Below are 18,109 nucleotides of genomic sequence, written 5' to 3'. Positions count from 1 at the left end.
ACACCTTAGCCAGTAATAATAGGAAATAGAAGTGGAAAGAGAAGGGGTTTGGGAGCCAGAAAGAACTGGGTACAAAACCTGGCCCATCCTTACCAGCTGTGGGATTTGGGCAAGATTGTTGCACTACTCTGAGACCCAATTTCCCCTTCAAAGAACCGTCTGTCAGAGCGGATGGCATATTAAGTGAGACCACGAGTTCAAGGGTGCAAGACAGTAACTGACACCTGGTTGGCAACAAGCGAATGTTTTCCCATGAGTTTCAAACTCAAGTTCCAAACTGACTTCAAGGGCTAATCCTATTAAAAATGTCATAGTTCTCAAATGTGCACATGCACACACATGTGTATACACAAACACACATGTTCACACACACACTACTACTGAAGAGCATCAGGTGGTGCTAATGGAGAGACCTCATCATTTTCTCCACACCCACTCCACCGCCATATTCTCTGGCTGTGGGCGGTAGGTGCTTCTGGAGTCACATGTAGACTATTTCACCCCCCTCCCCCCTTCCTCAGGCTTCCAGGACCAGAATATTGTGCATTCAAGCTTCTACTTAAAATTAATTAAAATATTTGCACAAAGTGACTATTCCTGTTTTACTAAATCTAGTAAATGGAAGCTCTAAGACTCCTGCAGAAGAAAAATAAATTACCGTTGTCACTAACGACTGACAAGTTAACAGGCTGATGACAAAAAGAAAAAAAAATGACACAATTTAGATTCAACTAAATGGTAAAACGCTCATTGTAATGATCAAGCCAGAGATTTTTTTTCTTCCACCAAAGTTCTTGGCAAGGGATGAGATAAATGACTGGTGTTATTTACTTGGTGGGAAGTGACAGGACAAGCCATGCATGCCTGATGCTTTAAGCAAGACAAGCCCTATCTACCTGGAGCTTGTGGCAGGGAGAGCACCTGAAGAGAAGGCAGAGATGGTCGAAGGGGCTTAATCTTACAGGCAGGGGGGAGGCCTTCACCTTGTCAAGTCATCTATGGGCTGGGCTACATGGGCAGAGGGAATTTCAAGTGATGTATCTGTTAAAAATGATTGGAAATCTGATGGAAAACCCCTTTGGAAAACAGACTGGAGAATACTCGAACCCAGTACTCCAGGTAAATTGTCAAAATAGCACTAGCATTCCATTGCTTTGCATCCCATTTAGTGAACACATATTAATGAATAACCTAAAAGGTGTTAGTATTGGGTTGGCCAAGAAGTTTGTTACAGTGTTTTCCATAAAATAAAAGACAAGTTTTTCATTTTCACCAAAAATGACTGATTTGGATATTTTGAGTATGTCGGCTATCTCCCGCTATTGGCTTCTAGTGGGTAGAGGCCAGGGGCGCCACTAAACATCTTCCAGTGTATAAGACAGTCCCACAGCAGAGAATTATTTGGCTAAAATGTCGGTAGTACCAAGAAACTTCGCAAACCACTTTTGATATGTTCGATCAGTCACAGCACCTTCTCCATACACTGCACAAATCTTTTTTTGCGTTTCAGTTGTGTTTTTACCTTCCTTGAAATAATAAAGCATAATATACTGAAAATGTTGCGTATCTCCTTCTATCTTCAATATTAAAATGGCTGCATAAAAATTTGCCAATGTTGATTTTTTAAAAATGCATGCTGATGTGACAGCTGTCACCATACGATCTAACAAAATTGTTTCGAATGACGTTGAGGACAACTAGGCACCACTAGAGCCATTGTATGAGAAAGACGAAACAGACCTTTTGGCCAACCCAGTAGCTGGGTTAGGTGGTAGGAAAAATGATGGAGAAATGAAGGTGCCTTAATTCTCCTGAAGCAATTGAGGATGAAATGTTTGGGCTATGGAGGTGATGCAACTTCAGTTCAGTGTCCCTGAGACCAAAACCAGTGTCCTGCTATCTTCCCAGGCTGGACTTCGCTTGGTACTGAGCCAAACAAGTGAGTTTCACTTCTTGGTAGGTCCCTGCAATCGGCAACGCACTTGGTAAACAATAGTGTTTGACGTCTACTGGACACTGAACTTGAAAAAACTTCTGACAAAACTATTAAAGACCAATTTTATTTTCTTGGGAAAGGGGGATATGAAAGGAACATATAAATTCTAGAAGCCAAGAAGGAAAAGAAGATCAGATCGGATTGCATGAAATTTAGATCTTCCATAAGAAGAAGAACACTCTACACAAAATTAAGGGGTGAACAACACTGGGAAGAAGTATTTTTGTGTGCATTTTACAGAATAAAGCTTGCTATGTGAAGTACACAGAGTACGTACTGATCAATAAAGAGATAAATGAATGAAAACCTAGGCAGAGGACCTACAAATAAAAATATAAATAGCCAATAAAAGTATGAAAAGACACTCAGTTTCATTAGGAATTAAGTATAAATAAAAATAATAATGAAAGAGAACCCTTGGCTTATCAGATTGTGGGGGACAAAGATCTGAAAGACTGAGAAGCCCAACGTTGCTGAGGCCGAAGGAAACGCGCTCTGTCAAACACAGCTGGAGGGGGGGGGGGCACAATGCGTCACTACCTAGATAGCTCCCTGGCTCACTGTGCCCAAGCGAGAGCCTGTTGACTGACCTCAGTGCCTCAGTTTTCCCTCCCTGTGAAATGGGCAGAGCAATAAAGGCCTTCTTGCGTCGGAAGAGTGGAGAAGTTAGAAAGCAGAACCAAGGATGATGATAAAAACACAAATGCAGCTCTGGCCGGGGTGGCTCAGTGGATTAAGCACCGGCCTGCGAACCGAAAGGTCACAGGTTCGATTTCCACTCAGGGCACAGGCCTGGGTTGTTGGGCAGGGAGCCAGGTCCCCAGTTGGGGGCGCGTGAGAGGCAACTAATCGATGTATCTCTCACACGTTGATGTCTCTCTCCCTCTCTTTCTGCCTTTCCCCTCTCTCTCTAAAAGTAAATAAATAAAATCTTAGGGGAAAAAATACAAATGTAGAGATCACCAGCCATTCTGATCATGATGGACCCCTGTGACAAGAACTGCCCCCCCTCTCCTACCTAGAACACTCAGACACTCCAGCAGGACCCCCGGTGAAGAGAGGAGACCAAAGGGCACTTCTGACAGATGGGGCAGAGTCTCTGGCTCAGAGGGCGCAAGTTCAGGTGTGCCAGCTTCCTTACTCCCGTTCTGTCAAACGTCACTTTAATAAGCAAGAAAGTGATTCAGGGAAGAATTTCCAGAAGGACAAAAAACCCATCAGGTGTGTCAGATCCCTGACATTCAGGAGCCGTGTGGGGAAAGAAGCACATGCTGACTTAGGCATGAAAGTATAGATGCTTTAATTAATCCGGGGTGAATTTAATTGCTTTAGTTAAGTGGAAATCGGGTTAAAAATGATGCAGAGCATGCTGGGGTGTGTTAAAAACATGACATATGAGGTGGATGAATCGATAAATTAAAAGTGCACAGATGTTTTAATTAAACCCAGGGAAGTTAACGAAGATCGCAAGAGACTTTTAAGCCTATGATTAATTCAAGTCATTTAAAATACCTGTAGAGATATGGGGATATCTCCATTTTGAGAGTTATAAAAGTTCTCAATCGATAAGTGCTTAAGCTGTTTTTAAAAAAGTCTGAAGGTGTTTTTTTTGTGTGTGACTGAATAGCATTAATTGCATAATGAATATTTAAATTCTTCAGAGTATACAGTAAAGCTTTTTTGCAGCTCAAGTCCAGACTGAAGTAGCTTTTCATTCTTAGTGCGATTCAAGCCGAGATGAGTTTGCAGAGCGCTGGTGTCCACAAGCACAGAAGCTTCCCAAAGACACGGAAGGTCTGTGTATTCACTGCTGTCGACGCAATTTCCCTTCGGTGTTTACCGGCCGTGTGACTGTACACACTTTATGCTCAGCCTCAACTTCTTTATCTTTCGAGTGCGATGAGAATCCTGGGGTACCAACCCCACAGAGTTTTTATGAAGATGAAGTGAGATAATGTCCATATGGTACTACCCGCAGGGCCTGGCCCACAGTAAGAAATCTCTATATAGATAAGAGTCTATAGCTAAGATTTTTTAAAATCAGCATTGTTATTAGGAGAAAATTGTTTCAACTCATCACGTTCTAAAGAGACAAGGGAGGGCAGAGCACCCTCTTTAGCGCCCACAATTCCAACTGACCTCCTCTCTAAACACTGGTTTACTTCCCCATACGGAGGTTTCTCCATGGCGCCTGGCTCTGCCTGCCTCCCGTCTATGGCAAGTGTGCCCCGGGCGAGGCACCCGGCTTTCTAAGGCTGCTCTGTGGCTTGTCTAGTAGTTAAAGAAGGAGAATAGAGTTGCTTCTCACAGAAGCAATTTAACCTGGGGGAAGGCTGTCTGGTTTGCACCCTGAGACGTGGTTTCTGTTTGGTAATGGAAGAAACATGAGAAGCACTGCGAGCGGCCAGGCACTAGAGGTCGCAGGCCTGGACTCCCGGGAGGGCAGCAAATGAAGGCACTGTGACATTGCCCCCCACCCTGCTCCACAAGTCAGGGTGGGGGGATGGAAGGTAAAAGTGATGCTGCCGCTCCCATGCCTGTCCTCCTTAGGCCGTCTTAGCGGAGATCAAGGGCAAGTCCTCTGGGATGGTGTTAGAATGTGGATTTGGCTCCAGAAGGTCTGGCGTGGGGCCCGAAGGTTCGGATATTTAACAAGCTTCCCGGGCTGATGCTGGGAGCCCATAACTCCTGACCAAGAAACTCTGGAGGGGAGCTCAGCAAGCTGTGTGATTCTGATGAGAATCGCTCTAACGTCGGAACCGGTCATGCGCCTTAACTCCTCTAAGCCTTGGTTTCCTTAGCTGTGAAATTGGGACCATCCCGATGGACGAGTATGTTGTGCAGGTGAACTGGAAGCATTCAGGAAAAACTCTCCGCACAGTGCTTGGCATGTACTTCGTCCTCAGGAGGGGGCAGGTGGCTTTGCCAAGTGTGGCTGCTCAGTCACTTTCTGCAAAGCATGTACCAAGTGCAACTGCTTCAAGTCTCTCATCCTGGGCCCTGCTGCCAAGAGCTTCCTGCAGATTTTCTCATGTCTGGGGTGAGAGGAAGGAGAGGTGGACGTAGCCTCACACTGCAGAGGACTGTGGAACAGTACTGCGGGCAGCAGCCACAGTACCCAACTATCTGCATGGGTGGGGTTTCTGGAGGAGGCTGGGTGGCAGAGGGAGACAGGGTTGAAGGATGGAGAGTCTGAAGGAAAAATCAGGGTGCATCCCTGGGTATCCCAGGAAGGACAGTGGACTTGAGCATCTTTAGCTGAGAGAGGTGAGGCCAGCTGGAAGGGGGTGTGGCTTCTGTGCCAATGAAGCTCTGGGATGGTGGAAGGACCCCGCCTCAATGGGGCGGCAGGAGTGGGGGCTGGCCACGCCTCTCCTGAGTGCACAGGTCCCCGAAGGGGACTGACTGATGGGGTGGGAAAGCAGTTCTAGGCGGAGTTAGCCACTGGAGCCAGACACTGAGCTGTCTGTGGGGGTTTTCAGAGTGGTCCCTGCCCTCCACTCAGGGGTCATCCTGCCAAGTCTCTCTCCTACGTGGCCATTAGGGCCACAGACTTCAGAGCCAGCCAGACAGGGCCTCACAGTCTAGCCCTGCAGTATGACCTTGGGCAAGTGGCTTACTCTGAGTTTCCCTTTCTCCTGTAAAATAGGGGTAGTAAGATTTTGTTGGAAGGGTTAATAGTAGCTAATATATACAGAGCATTTGATACGTGCCAGGTACGGTTCTTCATGTGTATTTATGGTTCAGCCCTCACAGCAATACCACCGGGAGTAGTGCCACCCCTGCTTCACGGATGAGGAAATGGAGGCTCAGAGAGGTCGAATCATTCTCTGAAGTGCGCAGTTAGCTAGAGGAGCACGAACTCCACTGCTACAGCTTCCCCTCTCGTCACTCAGCTCTGCTGAGATAACGCAGGTAAAGTGCAGGAAAAACGGTGTTTCTTTTCTGCAGGGGTGTCCAACCCACAGCCGCGGGCCGCATCGGCCCAGAATGGCTATGAATATGGCCCAACACACAATTGTAAATTTACTTAAAACCTTTTTTTTGCTCATCAGTTTTCGTTAGTGTTTGTGTATATAACGTGTGGCCCAAGACAACTCTTCCTCTTCCAGTGTGGCCCGGAGACGTCAAAGGGTTGGACACCCCTGCAATTCTTTTTTAAATGTCATTTCTCTCTTCTCCTCCCTCTCTTATTTCCTCCCTTCACTTAAATCTGTGCCTCAAAATTGGCTGATTTCTCACCGATTCATCTGACAAATGAGAACCTCGTGCTCCAGCACTCCCTTCTGTTTTTGCATAGTTTACAACGATGTTTTCATTTCTACGACCCTTGTGCCCTAAATTCCAGTCTGCAGACACTGAGAGAGCACGTACTACATCCTGGGCACCAACCAGATGCAGGGACGTACAGAGAGGATGCTAGAAGCGTGTGAGCCTGCAGGAGAACCCGATGTAACTGCCCAGCAGAAGATGGCACAGCCAAGACATGGCCAAGCCCTGTGTGACTGCGGGGACCTACCTGGGGGTGCTTCAGGGAGGTGTGGCCTGTGAGCTTGGGGGCACACGAGAAGCACCCACACATTGATGTTTCTCTCCCTCTCTTTCTCTCTCCCTTTCCCGCTCTCTAAAAATAAATAAATACAATCTTAAAAAAAATGCACATGCCTGAGCCACATACTAGTCTTATAGATTCAGAATTGGCTGGCACGTGGGGAGAGCCTGGGAATATGCCTGGATAAATGTCTTTACACCAAAGTTTGACGACTACTGTGGGAAGCAACTGGGAGCCCTTGAAGGTGTCAGAGGAGAACAGTGACTGTCCCTGAGAGCTCTGAGAGAACGCTGGAGGAGGGAGCAGAAGGACGGTGGCCAAAGGAATGGGTTGCGAGGATAGCAAGTGTCTGTGGTTCATGGGATAGGAGGCGGGAGATGATGCGAGGGGAGAAGGGCCAGAATACCCCTGGCGGCTGTGGGGAGAGTGGTTCAGAGCAGCAGGCTCTGAAGTCAGATGGACTTTGTTTCAAATGCTGGCTCTGCCACTTTCTACCGAGAAAACCCTAGTTTCCTCTCCTGAAAAAGTTGTCCTGGGCTCAAACCTAAATCCGAGTGTGCAACCACTACCCAAGCTGCCTGCAAAGCATATCTTCCTTATGCCTCACGTCTTCTGAGTTTCATCTCACGGGTGGTCTGGCACTAAGAGTCCTGGCCAGAATGCCTGGTTTGAATCCCAGCCAGACCACTTACTAGCTGAGGGATCTCAAGCAAGTTACTTAACCTCTCTGTGTTTCGTTTTCCTCATCTACAAAACGGGATAATAGTCATTCATAAAATAGAGCTATGGATGATTAAATGAGGTAAGTGTGCTGCTTAGTACAGTGTTTGGCATGCAGTAAGATCTCAATAGATGTCCACAGTGATGACGATGATTATACTTTGACTTTAGAGTTGGGACCCTAATAAAGATGGGGTAGTGGGTACATCAGTCAGTTTAAAGGAGAAAAATGGCAAGTTGCCCAGCTCCCCAGACGCTGGGTAGGAGCAGAAACCAGCCCCTAGAGAGGAAAAGAGAAGACTTCCTGTTCCTGTGGCTGTAGCATTTCTGGACCCCCCTCGACAGCTGTTCAGCTATAGGAATTGTCATTTCTAATAGCTATTAAATGCGCAGTCCCTAACATGTGTGGCTTTGGCATGTTAAGTTTCTGCTGCCGGCTGGGGCCTCAAGCTCAGAACCAGATAAGCCATCTGAGGATCCAGTGCTGAAACACAGTCATCGGAAGCCCTGATCTCTCGGGAAATGCCAGGCAGCTTTACACACAACCCAAAGAGGCATCCGAATTCAATGCAAGACCTTCAAATACAAGTAAATAAGAGGAAAAGGAATCATAATTAAAAAGCATCTAACCCACAACAAATAGCCTTAAAGTAATGAGAAAGCCATGCAAGAGGAATAGTAATAATCAGAAGCTGCAGTTGAAACAATAACTTGAATAATAAGTACAATTATAGCAGGACGGGGAGGCACCTGAGGGGAGCGGCCCAAATTACCAGGGAAGAAACGCCTTGTTCCCTGCAGCTCTGAGTCTGAACAGACTGCTGAGTGCACGGCCTGCCTAACTCAAGTCTACGCTGAAGGACACTAGTCAGGGTAGTTCCTTTACTAGACGCTTTCTCCGTGGAATTTTCTGCACATTCCCTGATGCTCATTGCATATTTTCATGTATCCATACTTCACTGCTCCACAAACTTCCTCATCTTCTCCTTTATAATGTCTACACATTCAAAGTCCACATTGCAGCATTCTGGGCTGAACTTGCACGTCCCGAGTGCTTATCACGAGCTGGAGGCTCTCGGAGGCGGGGCCACGGCGCGAGGGTATCTCTGGCACTCGGTGCAGCACCATGGCTCACGGCAGGCACGTATTAAGCATTTGTTGGATGCACGAATAACTTCTGTCCCCTCCCTGACTCGGAACAATGAGTTAGAACCCTTATGCATTCTTTCAGTGTGAGGGTCAGGTCCATTTTGACTTCTGAGCCCCTCAGGAGCCCTGGCGCGGAGGGGGCTGCGGAAGAAAGCCTTTGCAAACGCACACTGTCTGGACCTCCGTCCACTGTCAGGATGTCTGCAGACGCCTGATGCAGACTGGCAGGGTTAGAAGGAGACCGGGAGCTGCTGTCCGCACTGCACAATGAAGGGCACGGGAGGTGCCGCCTGAGGCCAAGGCAGTGAAGCCGTATTTCTGTCTCTGGGACACATGCTGTGCCGCTCGGATGTGATGGGAATCTCACTTGCTAACATGGCAAATTCTCCCCCTGGCAGGAGGGCCTGAGCCTGCCGCTGCCTGTAGCAGAAACTGGCAGCGCTCAGGGCATCCTGGGAATGGCTGTCAGCGAAGGAACAAAGGTGAAGGCGAGTTTGTGATGAGGGGAGACCTCAGGCTCGGCCTTCTTAAGGGCTTTTATCAGGAAGGAAGGGAAAAGATCATGGGCTACAGCCAGGAGATGGGTCTTGGGAGATGGGGGACCAGCTGTCTTTCCTCCCCTCATGTTCTAGCATGATTACCTCACCCCGTCTGCTCCAGGTCACTTCCTGTTAACACTTAGGAGATTCTCGGGCTCAAAAGTTGTTTGAGAGTGGTGATTTGTGAGAGTCACTGCTAATTGTGCAGGACCAATGGGATAGGGCCTCCCAGCGTCCCTGCCTTATGTGTAAGGGAGAGGGGAATGGGTGGACGCAGGGAGAGTACACACATGCACACTCAGACACAACCGCATTTCACCTCTTTTCTTGTTAAAAATCGTAAGTGCATCTTTGATGTGTTTCACTCAGGAGGGCACAACATCTTGCTAAACCCACATGACCTCAGTCAAGTCACGAGAAACCATCAGATAAACCCACACTGAGGGACATACTACGACGAAATACCTGACATGACTTTTCAAAATGGTCAAGGTCAAGGAAGACATGGAAGAAAAGGACAAGACTGAGGAGCCCTCGCAGGTCGGAGGGGACTCAGGAGACAAGACAACTAAATGCAGCATAGGGTCTGGATCAGAATAAAAGAGAAAAATGAGAAAACAAGTCTGTGAATCAGTCAGTGGCATTGTATGGAGGTTAATGTTGACATTAGAGGTGAACACTATGTGGGAACTCTTCGTACCATTTTTGCAATTTGTCAGCAAGTCTAAAATGACTTCACTATAAAAAGCTTCAATATGTAAACGTTGGGAAGGTTGGTTAAATAAGAGGTACTCTATGTTGATATGAAGACAGGTAAGATTATATACGAAGTACTCCACACAATGCCCGGTACATAGTACTCAATAACTATTAGTTGTTATTTAGAGATAACCTCAAGTAGAGGTTTAACCTACCACAAGGAAGCCTGGCACTAATCGTTAGATTTATCCACTTGAACTTGGCACAGTTAAACCCGGGGGCCTATTTTGACTGGGTTCTCGCACTCTCGTACGGGCGTAGTTAGGGAATTTTGTTACTTTTCAAGGGCCAGTATTAGGAGGTGAGAGGTTCAGGCCTGTGTCTCTGCAGGAGCCAGGCCCACTTTGGGGATCCCTGATGGAAAACAAGTGTGTGCGGAGCTGACTTGGCTTGACTTCCCTTGATAGTGAAAACATTACTCTCTGGATAGAGTTAGAGGTGGTGGTAACATTCCCTAGTTATTGCCATTATTCCAGGTTTCCTTTTTTAACTTTTGATTTGGACATTGTTCTTTTTAAGATAAATTTATCTATGTCAACATGATGAGCTGACTTAAAGAAATGTGTTAAGTAAGCAATAATACTGATGGCCCATGAATTTGGCAAAAATAACAAAGGCTACCACCTTTCTGTACAGAAAGAGCACAGTTTGGGAAAGAAGGGCTTGCAATAAGAAGAAAGCGTTGATGAAGTAGCTTAAACTGTGTCCATTTCAGAAATACAAAGGAAGAAACAGCTTTGGGCCAAAGAGGTAGAAGCTTCCGCTGAACACCATTACATTGACTTTGCCAAGACGAAAGGGGGAAACGAGGAGAAAGCAATTTCATTCCTTAAATGCTTCAATTTTGTCACCTGTATGCATCAACAGCTAAATTAAAATGTACAAGTTCAAAGGCCGATTTCAGGAACAGCTCCTGGCTATGCAGGAGTAACTACTCTTAACAGCCACTCAATATCTGTCTCCCGAGGATCAATTATATACCATGGCTAATGCACACTTGGAGTATGCACCCAGCCACCGTACAGGTGGTGAATGCAAAACACACCGAGAGTCCTTTTAAGCAGCTAAATGCACACCCCATTACAGATCCATAATGCAGAGTGGACGCTCGTCGGCAAATGGATTTAGAGTGAAGAGTTCTTAAATGGCCGGGGTACTTAGGGCTGAAAGGCCAGTAACTGGATGTGCGGCAGGAACACACATGTTTTAGGATTAATAATGCATCACTGTGTCAGTGTTAATATACATTTACAGCTCACAGCCCGTGCAGCTGAGTGTTCAGCCCATTTGCAGGCACCCATAAAAGGACTGTTCTGCCCTTCCTCCCATCGATGCCTTCACTCCCAGAGAAATTAGATTAGGCAAGAACAGCCATGCAAATGATGTTGAGGTTTTCTCTCCTTTAAAGCCTTCGCCAGGAAAAGTGCTCAGCATGGCAACGCGTCATGCCAGCCACCTTCCCCCATCCGGGCCCCTGGGACACGTCGACCCGGTGATGTGTCCCCGTGCCATTGGGCAGCATGTGCTAAGGTGAGAATTGGCCAAGAAAGTTGCCTGGGGGCTTCATGCTCTCTTTTCTGGTTGTAACTGACAAGCTAACCAAAACTTTCACATCACTGTGCATCATTCAGGGATGAGTCTTAGGCACGTGCAGCCCAATTCAGAATTTCCAGCACAGAAAAGTCCCGTTCACTTATCAGTCCACCCTCAGGAGGAGGGGAACTGCAGGTCCCTGAAATACAGTGAATATATAAAATACAATTTTCCACAGCGACTGTGGTCAGCATAGGAAAAAGGGGTGCGACCATTTGCTGTCGCCACAGCAGCTGTATTACCAGTGGGCCCCCTCTCAGAGACCCACGGAAGGATGGTCTTTACGTAACGAGCACATAAAGTAATGAAAAGATTATACAAATATGTAAATAACTACAATATGCGTAAATAAAAATGATACAAAATAAACCCTCTGAGGGCTCACGGTGTGTTCTGCTAAGAGCTTTGGGTATGTGATACCATGCTCACAACAAAGTTAGGCAAGAACTCCCCACTTTTCCAGAGGAGGATGTCAAGATTCAGAAACGTCCCACCACTTGTTCAAGGTCACAGGAGATACTCAGTGGCAGAGCTGGGACTGGAACCCAGGAATGCCTGAGTGAGCCAGGCCTCAGAATCTCTCCACCACTGTTTTTCACACTGGGACATGACCTGTTGGTGGGTGGGGAGTCAGTGAAGTTAGTGTTAAGCAGTATTTAAAAAAAAATGAAATAGGGTAGGATAGAAAAGAAACACAGAGTAAAGGGAAGTGTTGCTTGGTGAAAGTGTCTTTCCGGTTTTTAGGAGTATTTCCCTAGCATAGGCATGCGTGCGTGCCCTGTGTCTAAAAAGTGTGAGAAGCTCTGCTCTCCACTACACTTGTGTCTGATTGCGGCACTTGAAGGTCACATTCAAGGTCTCTTGCAAGCTAGGTATGCAGCCCCTGAATCCCCTGTTCTTATGAGAGTCGTTTTCTGTCTTATATTACCTTTTCCCCAAGAATCCCAGGGCCCCAGCCATTCTGTGCAAAGCAGTGCAGATAAATTAATAATACAATTTAAAACTGATTCCACCAAGATAAATAGCGCTTCCTGGATTAAGAGCATAGCTGGCCAGAATGAATGAAATTTACTAACCCTGAGATGCTTAATCTTCCATTACATAGAAGTTAATGATTACAAGAATGGAGTGATGGTAATTCACTTCTGCTTTTACAGGAAATCCAACCATCTCATTTTTAGCAAATCTTTCTTCTCAGTACACCTTGGTGCCAAGGATAACGGCTCTGCTCCTCTAGGTGTTCTGGCCAATTGTCATATATCAAAGCCTTCTCTTTGCCAAAGGCTCAGGCCCTCCAGCATGCATGGGCTTGCAAGGTGTCCCCATGAAATTTGTTGAGGAGGCCACTTGGGTGCGCCTTCTCTCACCCCCTCCAAGAAGAAGCCTATGTTCGGCTTTCCCAACCACAGCAGGGAAGCAGAGGCAAATACCTTTAGCACAGTCTGCTCCTAGAAATCCCGGGAAGCAGTGGCACAGCCCGGACACACATTCGCCATTCCCGTGGCAGTTGCGTGGACAGTCCTGCACCGAATCTGAAAAAGAGGGGAATTTAGCAGTTACCTTTTCCTCTGCTTACAGGTGAAGCAATTTAATGATCAGCCATCTACTGCTTTAAAGACCCACGGTAGTAACCTCAGGGGACCGGTTGGGAGGAGCATCAGTGAGTAGAGGAGGAGACTGTGGGACTGTGAGGACCAGGGCCGCTTGCGTGGGATAACCACTGCTGTCCGCCCGATTAACCCAGGGAGGAATGCAGGGCTAGTTTTGCTGTGGCTTCTGATTTTTCAAAAGAGACTACTTAGCTGGATATGAAACCTGAAATTTCCCGTGTTTGAATGCTGACAAGTTTTAAACACTGTGAGCCCGCCTCACTGATGACATCTGCCGGCCTGAGAGGTAGACAGACAGTGAGGCCTCGGCTTGTGGGCTCAGGTGGAGAGGGCGAGTCTCCGAATGAAGTGGTGGTTCTGGATCTCTGGGGGGTTTGTAGAGTAAAAAAATTCCCTGCTGTGAGGGATTTTAACAAGGGAAAGACCCACATATGTGAGATTGATCAGCCGAGGCACGATTTGGGGGTTCATTAAGTAGTAGGTCTTAGGTTATCCCAAAGTCCTTTTCTGTCTAGGTTTTGTGGGTCTTATTTTTCATGAAAGTCAGTTCACATTTGTTCTAACCTGCAAGGCTGTTTGATTTCATGGTTTATATTTCTATCTGGACTCTCAAGTAATATTTTTAAAGGGGCCATTGGGGAACTTTTCCATGTTGATTTGGGTCTGTACAGAAACATACACATTATTTTAAAAGTATTATTACCCTCATTTTACCTTAAATTAAAATAAACACACTTAGACTTTTAGGTTCCAAATTACTAAGGTGATGACACCAAGCATACAGTCCCAAACTCCCCAAATGCGACATGGCACAGCCTTTGGGGCGCTGGGGACATTGATCTGGTGACGTCGCACGAGAGATTCCGAAGTCTAATTGCTCCCAATGCAGTCACCTAGGACGGCAAGGGAGGTTGTTCCTTGAAACTGACTTTTCCATTTCCTCCCCTTCTGGACTGAAAAAAGCAACCCACTCAGTGGGGCCTTGCAGTGTTTCCTTTCTCAGCTCTTGCCGGACACAGGGGTAATCTGGATTTTGCTCTGACACCAACAGGAATAAATGAAAAGTTTGAAATGGAGGGACGGCATTGCCCAGCTTGTACTTTAAGAAGACACTCGTACAGCGAGGTCGAGCTTGGCTCGCGCGGCATGTCTGGGTCTGCGGAGGATTTGGTGGAAATTGACTTCCCTGAGGCTAAAGGTCCCTTTTCTGAAACCAAACAACTTCCCGGATAAAGCAGGGAAGGCCCAGGGAGCTCTTTGCCACGGCGGTCCCAGCTGAAGGACCCAGGTCTTAGTCTGGACTCTCGCTGGGCTGCAGGCCTGCCTTGCCCTTCACCGGAGGCATGCATCCTCCGGTCTCCGTTGAAAAAACATTTAGCTCCTGAGCCTCTTCCTTCCTCATCTTCCCAGATTCTGGGTCTTGTTCCTGTCCTCAGCGTTCCTGTAACTCCTGTAATTGCCTTATTACGTGCCTGTCGTCTCTCATCAAGCTCCCTGAGGCAGATACTAGATCAGAATTGCTCACTCAGGTGTTCTCCTTGCTTGGGACACAGTGGGTCCTTGGTACACAGCTGTCAAAATGGGCATGTGTATATTTGCATGTACACATAGGCTGGTAGAAGAATCCAAAATAAGCAAAAACTGTCATAAAGAGGATTTTTTTTCATTTAATTTTCCCAAAGCCTTCTATTTGAAGCATTTCTACGGTTTTTGAGGGAAAAAAATAATTATGTGCTACGGCTCACAAATAAAAGGAGCCCATGCTCTTCTGGCCCCTTTTTCCAATACCCAGATATTACTGTCGAGATATCAGCTCTCCTTCTCGTTGACTTGGTGTAAGTTTTCTGAGGAAGCAGCAGCAGGTGACAGGAGAAGCCCAGGAAGTGAGGATTTTGCACAGGTAGAGTCTGGCCTACCCTACATCTGCACCGTGCTTCCAGGGTGCCTCTCTGTGGTCTCCCGAGATGAGACTCCTTTCTGAATGCAGGCCGCTGCTCTCCAAAACGCATCCCAGGACTTCCTGGAGTCAAAGGTATATTTCGTGTGATCGCCGGTTGACACCCGTCTAACATTTTCCCTTCTGTTTCCCATCACAGGGGCTTTCGGTGCTCGCTGCTGTCGCTGGAGAATGCTCTCCTAATAGATATGTGCGGGAGAACCTCTGAACCACATAAAACACTGTTCTTTCCCCTGTATTTCGGGCCAATCACTACCATTGCTCTATCAAGATGTCTGCCCCACTATTAGGCTGATTCCCTTAGACTTTCTCTCGGAGCTGCAGTCCAGACGAGAGAATTCCTTTGGGGAGAATTGCTACTCCAGCTCTGACAGGCAGAAGAACACGGGCAATGGCTCGGGAGAGGGGCATCGCAATGCTCGGGTTCTATGAGGAGAAAGGAGTTGGGGCAGAAGCCGTTAGGACACATTTTGGCCCCCAGTAAACTTGCTGTGCAGGGGGAAAGGGGTTTGTTTGGCTGGAATTCAAAGCAATCCAGTGGTTAAGAGCCCAGGCTCTGGAGGGTTTGAATCCTGACCCCACCATTTACCAACTGCATGAGACCTCCAGCAAGCTGTTTAGCTTCTCTCATTCTTGGCTTTGTCAACGGGAAAACGGAATATTGGCAGGACCTGTTGTATGGCTGCTCCACGGGCTGACGGAGCTGGTCTGCACACAGGGCCCCATCCAGGACTGGTATACAGTCAGCGCTCTATAAAGGTGTAGTTGCTGTGGTTTTTGTTATTAACCAGGTCACCAAGCCCTTGCAGACTCTGACAGGACAGCTGCTGTGTGCAGTCTGTGCTGCTTTGTATGAGTCCAAACGCAAGGTGACAAAAAAGATGTCATTTCTCGTCATGTTCTTAAGCAAAAGATTGTTTTCTGTTTTTTGTTTTTTTTTTTTTTTTAAATCTCAACATCTCAAACTAGTTTGACATGTTGCCAGGGTCTTCCTTTTTGACCTGTTTTTCTTCCTTTTTGCATTTCCCCCCGTAGGTACCAAACCTGATCCTGGAAAGCTCCCCTGTGGATGACCTTTCCAGGGACTTGGGTTCTACAAAGTTTATGACGTTACTTTAGGGCGGGGGTTGGCAGAGTTTTTCTGTAAAGTGGCGGATAATAAATGCTGGGGCTTTGATGGCCAGACTGGATCTGTTGCCACTACTCCATCTTTTTAGCTCCCGCTGACAGTATCTAAACAGATGTGCTCCAATAAAACTTTATTTATAAAAACAGGCAGTGGGCCAGACTCAGCCTGTGGGCTCTGGTGTGCCAACCCCTGCTTTGGAGCATTTGGCTGCCCTGATAGGGCCAATCTGTCCTCAGCAGGGGGAATAAGAATGAATTTCAATCCTGTCTGATCTTGTGTCATTCTGAGGCTGTGGCCACTGAGGAAGAAGCCACCTGAATTTCAGATTGGCTTACACAGATTTTTCAAGAATCAGGGATGCCCTTGGAGAAATCATGAGGCCAGTAGAGAAGTTCTTCAAATGCAGTCAACAGAAAGACAGCTGACTAAGACGTGCCCCTGAACAATCACCAGCTGTCATTTAGGGACGGCCAGCTCCACCCCAGGCATGTTCCATAGGTGACGTCACATCATCTGCCCTTCAGGGACTTGCTCACTAGCTTTGCACAAAGGAAACTGAGGCTCAGGAGGCAAGTGACTTTTCTGAGGAGGATGTGGGACAGACAAGCTGGGATTTCATCCTGGATCGACCAGGCCCTTCCTCATGAAACCACCTCATCCAGGCTTGCCCAGTGACCCTTGAGAGCCACAGCCAGCCACTGCTGGGACAATATGAAGGCCAGTGGGCAACGCCCCGAAGCCCATGCTGTTTTTGCCATCCTCACAGCCCGGGGCCTTGAGGGACCCGGTTGTCTGAACCTCAGCTTATCCCTCCATGAAAGGGGTCTGCAATCTGCTCTGATTCAGTGAGATTCTACCTGGGACCCGCTATTACCATTAGTGAGAAGATTAAAACCTAATGATACAATAAATTTCCTGAAAATATCTATAGCTTCTTTGACTGTTAAAATTCTTAGGGTTTGCTTTAGAAAACATGAAATCTCCTCAAACTAACGGCCTTTTTAAGGGTTGGTCTGCACATATAAGAAGAAAATTTGGATAAAATCTTAGCCTTTCCTTGGATAGCTGATAAAAAGTGGGGCTAAAACATGCCAAACATGACAACTGCTTAATTAAAGCATTTTGATATTCACCTAATTGGGAACAAAGTTATGATTTTTTCCTTATGTTTATATCTTTTTCCTGATTTATTTTTAAGCTTTTAAAAAGCTTTTTATTTTGAGCTTTCCTTGACTTTTAAGAGAAATTGAGCTGATGTGAATAGTCAATACTTAAGATCTCTATTACACGTTTTTGAGATTTATGCGTTTTATCTTATTTAATCCTCACAATAGCACGTGAGGGGGGCTCTTGAGTTTTGCCCTGAGGAAACTGAAGCTTCCAAAAGTCCAGTGATCCGCCTAAGTTGTGTGGCCGGGACCTGAGCCAGGTGGTCTGACCCGAGGTCTTCACCACACCTGAATCCTTGGGGCTCCTGGAGAATTTCATGATTTAAGCAGCATTCATATTTTAATCAGGACTCATTTTGGGGGGCGTGAGTCCTGAGGCCTGAATCAAGGATTCTGATTTGGTCTTCCACATAGTAGGAACCACCTGGGAAGAAGAGGAGCCTTCTAGAGAGACGCCCAGAACGCTTCCCTCCGTTCCCTGGTGACCTATCACCTCAGAGACCCCCTGCTTACCTAAGACGACGGTGTTGAAGGAGACCATCTCTTTGTCTTTGCCGTCATTGTAGAAGGCCAGGTGCCACAGGCCTGCGTCCAGGTACTGCACAAACACGGCCTCGTTTTGAACCAGGGTCTGTATGCTCCTGCGCTCCCTGGGCGACTCGACCACACTCCACTTCTCCTTCCCGTCCAGACGCTCCATGAAGTCGTACTAGGGAAGGAAAAGAGTGACGTGTGGGAAACTTGGTGTGGGCTTGGTCCCGTGCGTGACCTGCCCCCTCCCCGCCCACCCCGTTAGTTACCGGAGAAACGCTTTTCAGTACGTGGTAGTATGAGGTCCTCCAGTAAAATGAGAGTCACAAATGTTGTATTAATAATAATACCAGTTGCCATTTACTGTGCTTATAATTATTGCTAACAGTTTCATTACTAGAGGTC

General features: G+C 47.0%; 1 protein-coding gene across 8 annotated transcripts in view; it reads right to left on the bottom strand.

Annotated features, from left to right (window-relative positions):
* The window catches only part of TENM2 (teneurin transmembrane protein 2), a 610,087-nt gene that overhangs the window by 135,870 nt on the left and 456,108 nt on the right, over nt 1–18,109 (bottom strand). For all 8 annotated transcript variants that reach the window (XM_045185001.2, XM_045185002.2, XM_045185000.2 and 5 more), the window contains 2 exons: nt 17,687–17,882; nt 12,739–12,840 (listed from right to left, as the gene is read on the bottom strand). In XM_045185001.2, the coding sequence (XP_045040936.2) occupies nt 12,739–12,840; nt 17,687–17,882 (298 nt within the window). The remainder of the gene's footprint in view (nt 1–12,738; nt 12,841–17,686; nt 17,883–18,109) is intronic.

The sequence above is a fragment of the Desmodus rotundus genome, chromosome 6, assembly GCF_022682495.2.
Source record: "Desmodus rotundus isolate HL8 chromosome 6, HLdesRot8A.1, whole genome shotgun sequence".
Classification (NCBI taxonomy): Eukaryota; Metazoa; Chordata; class Mammalia; order Chiroptera; family Phyllostomidae; genus Desmodus; species Desmodus rotundus.
Note: the sequence above shows the minus strand (reverse complement) of the source record. Positions and strands in the feature narration are given on the sequence as shown.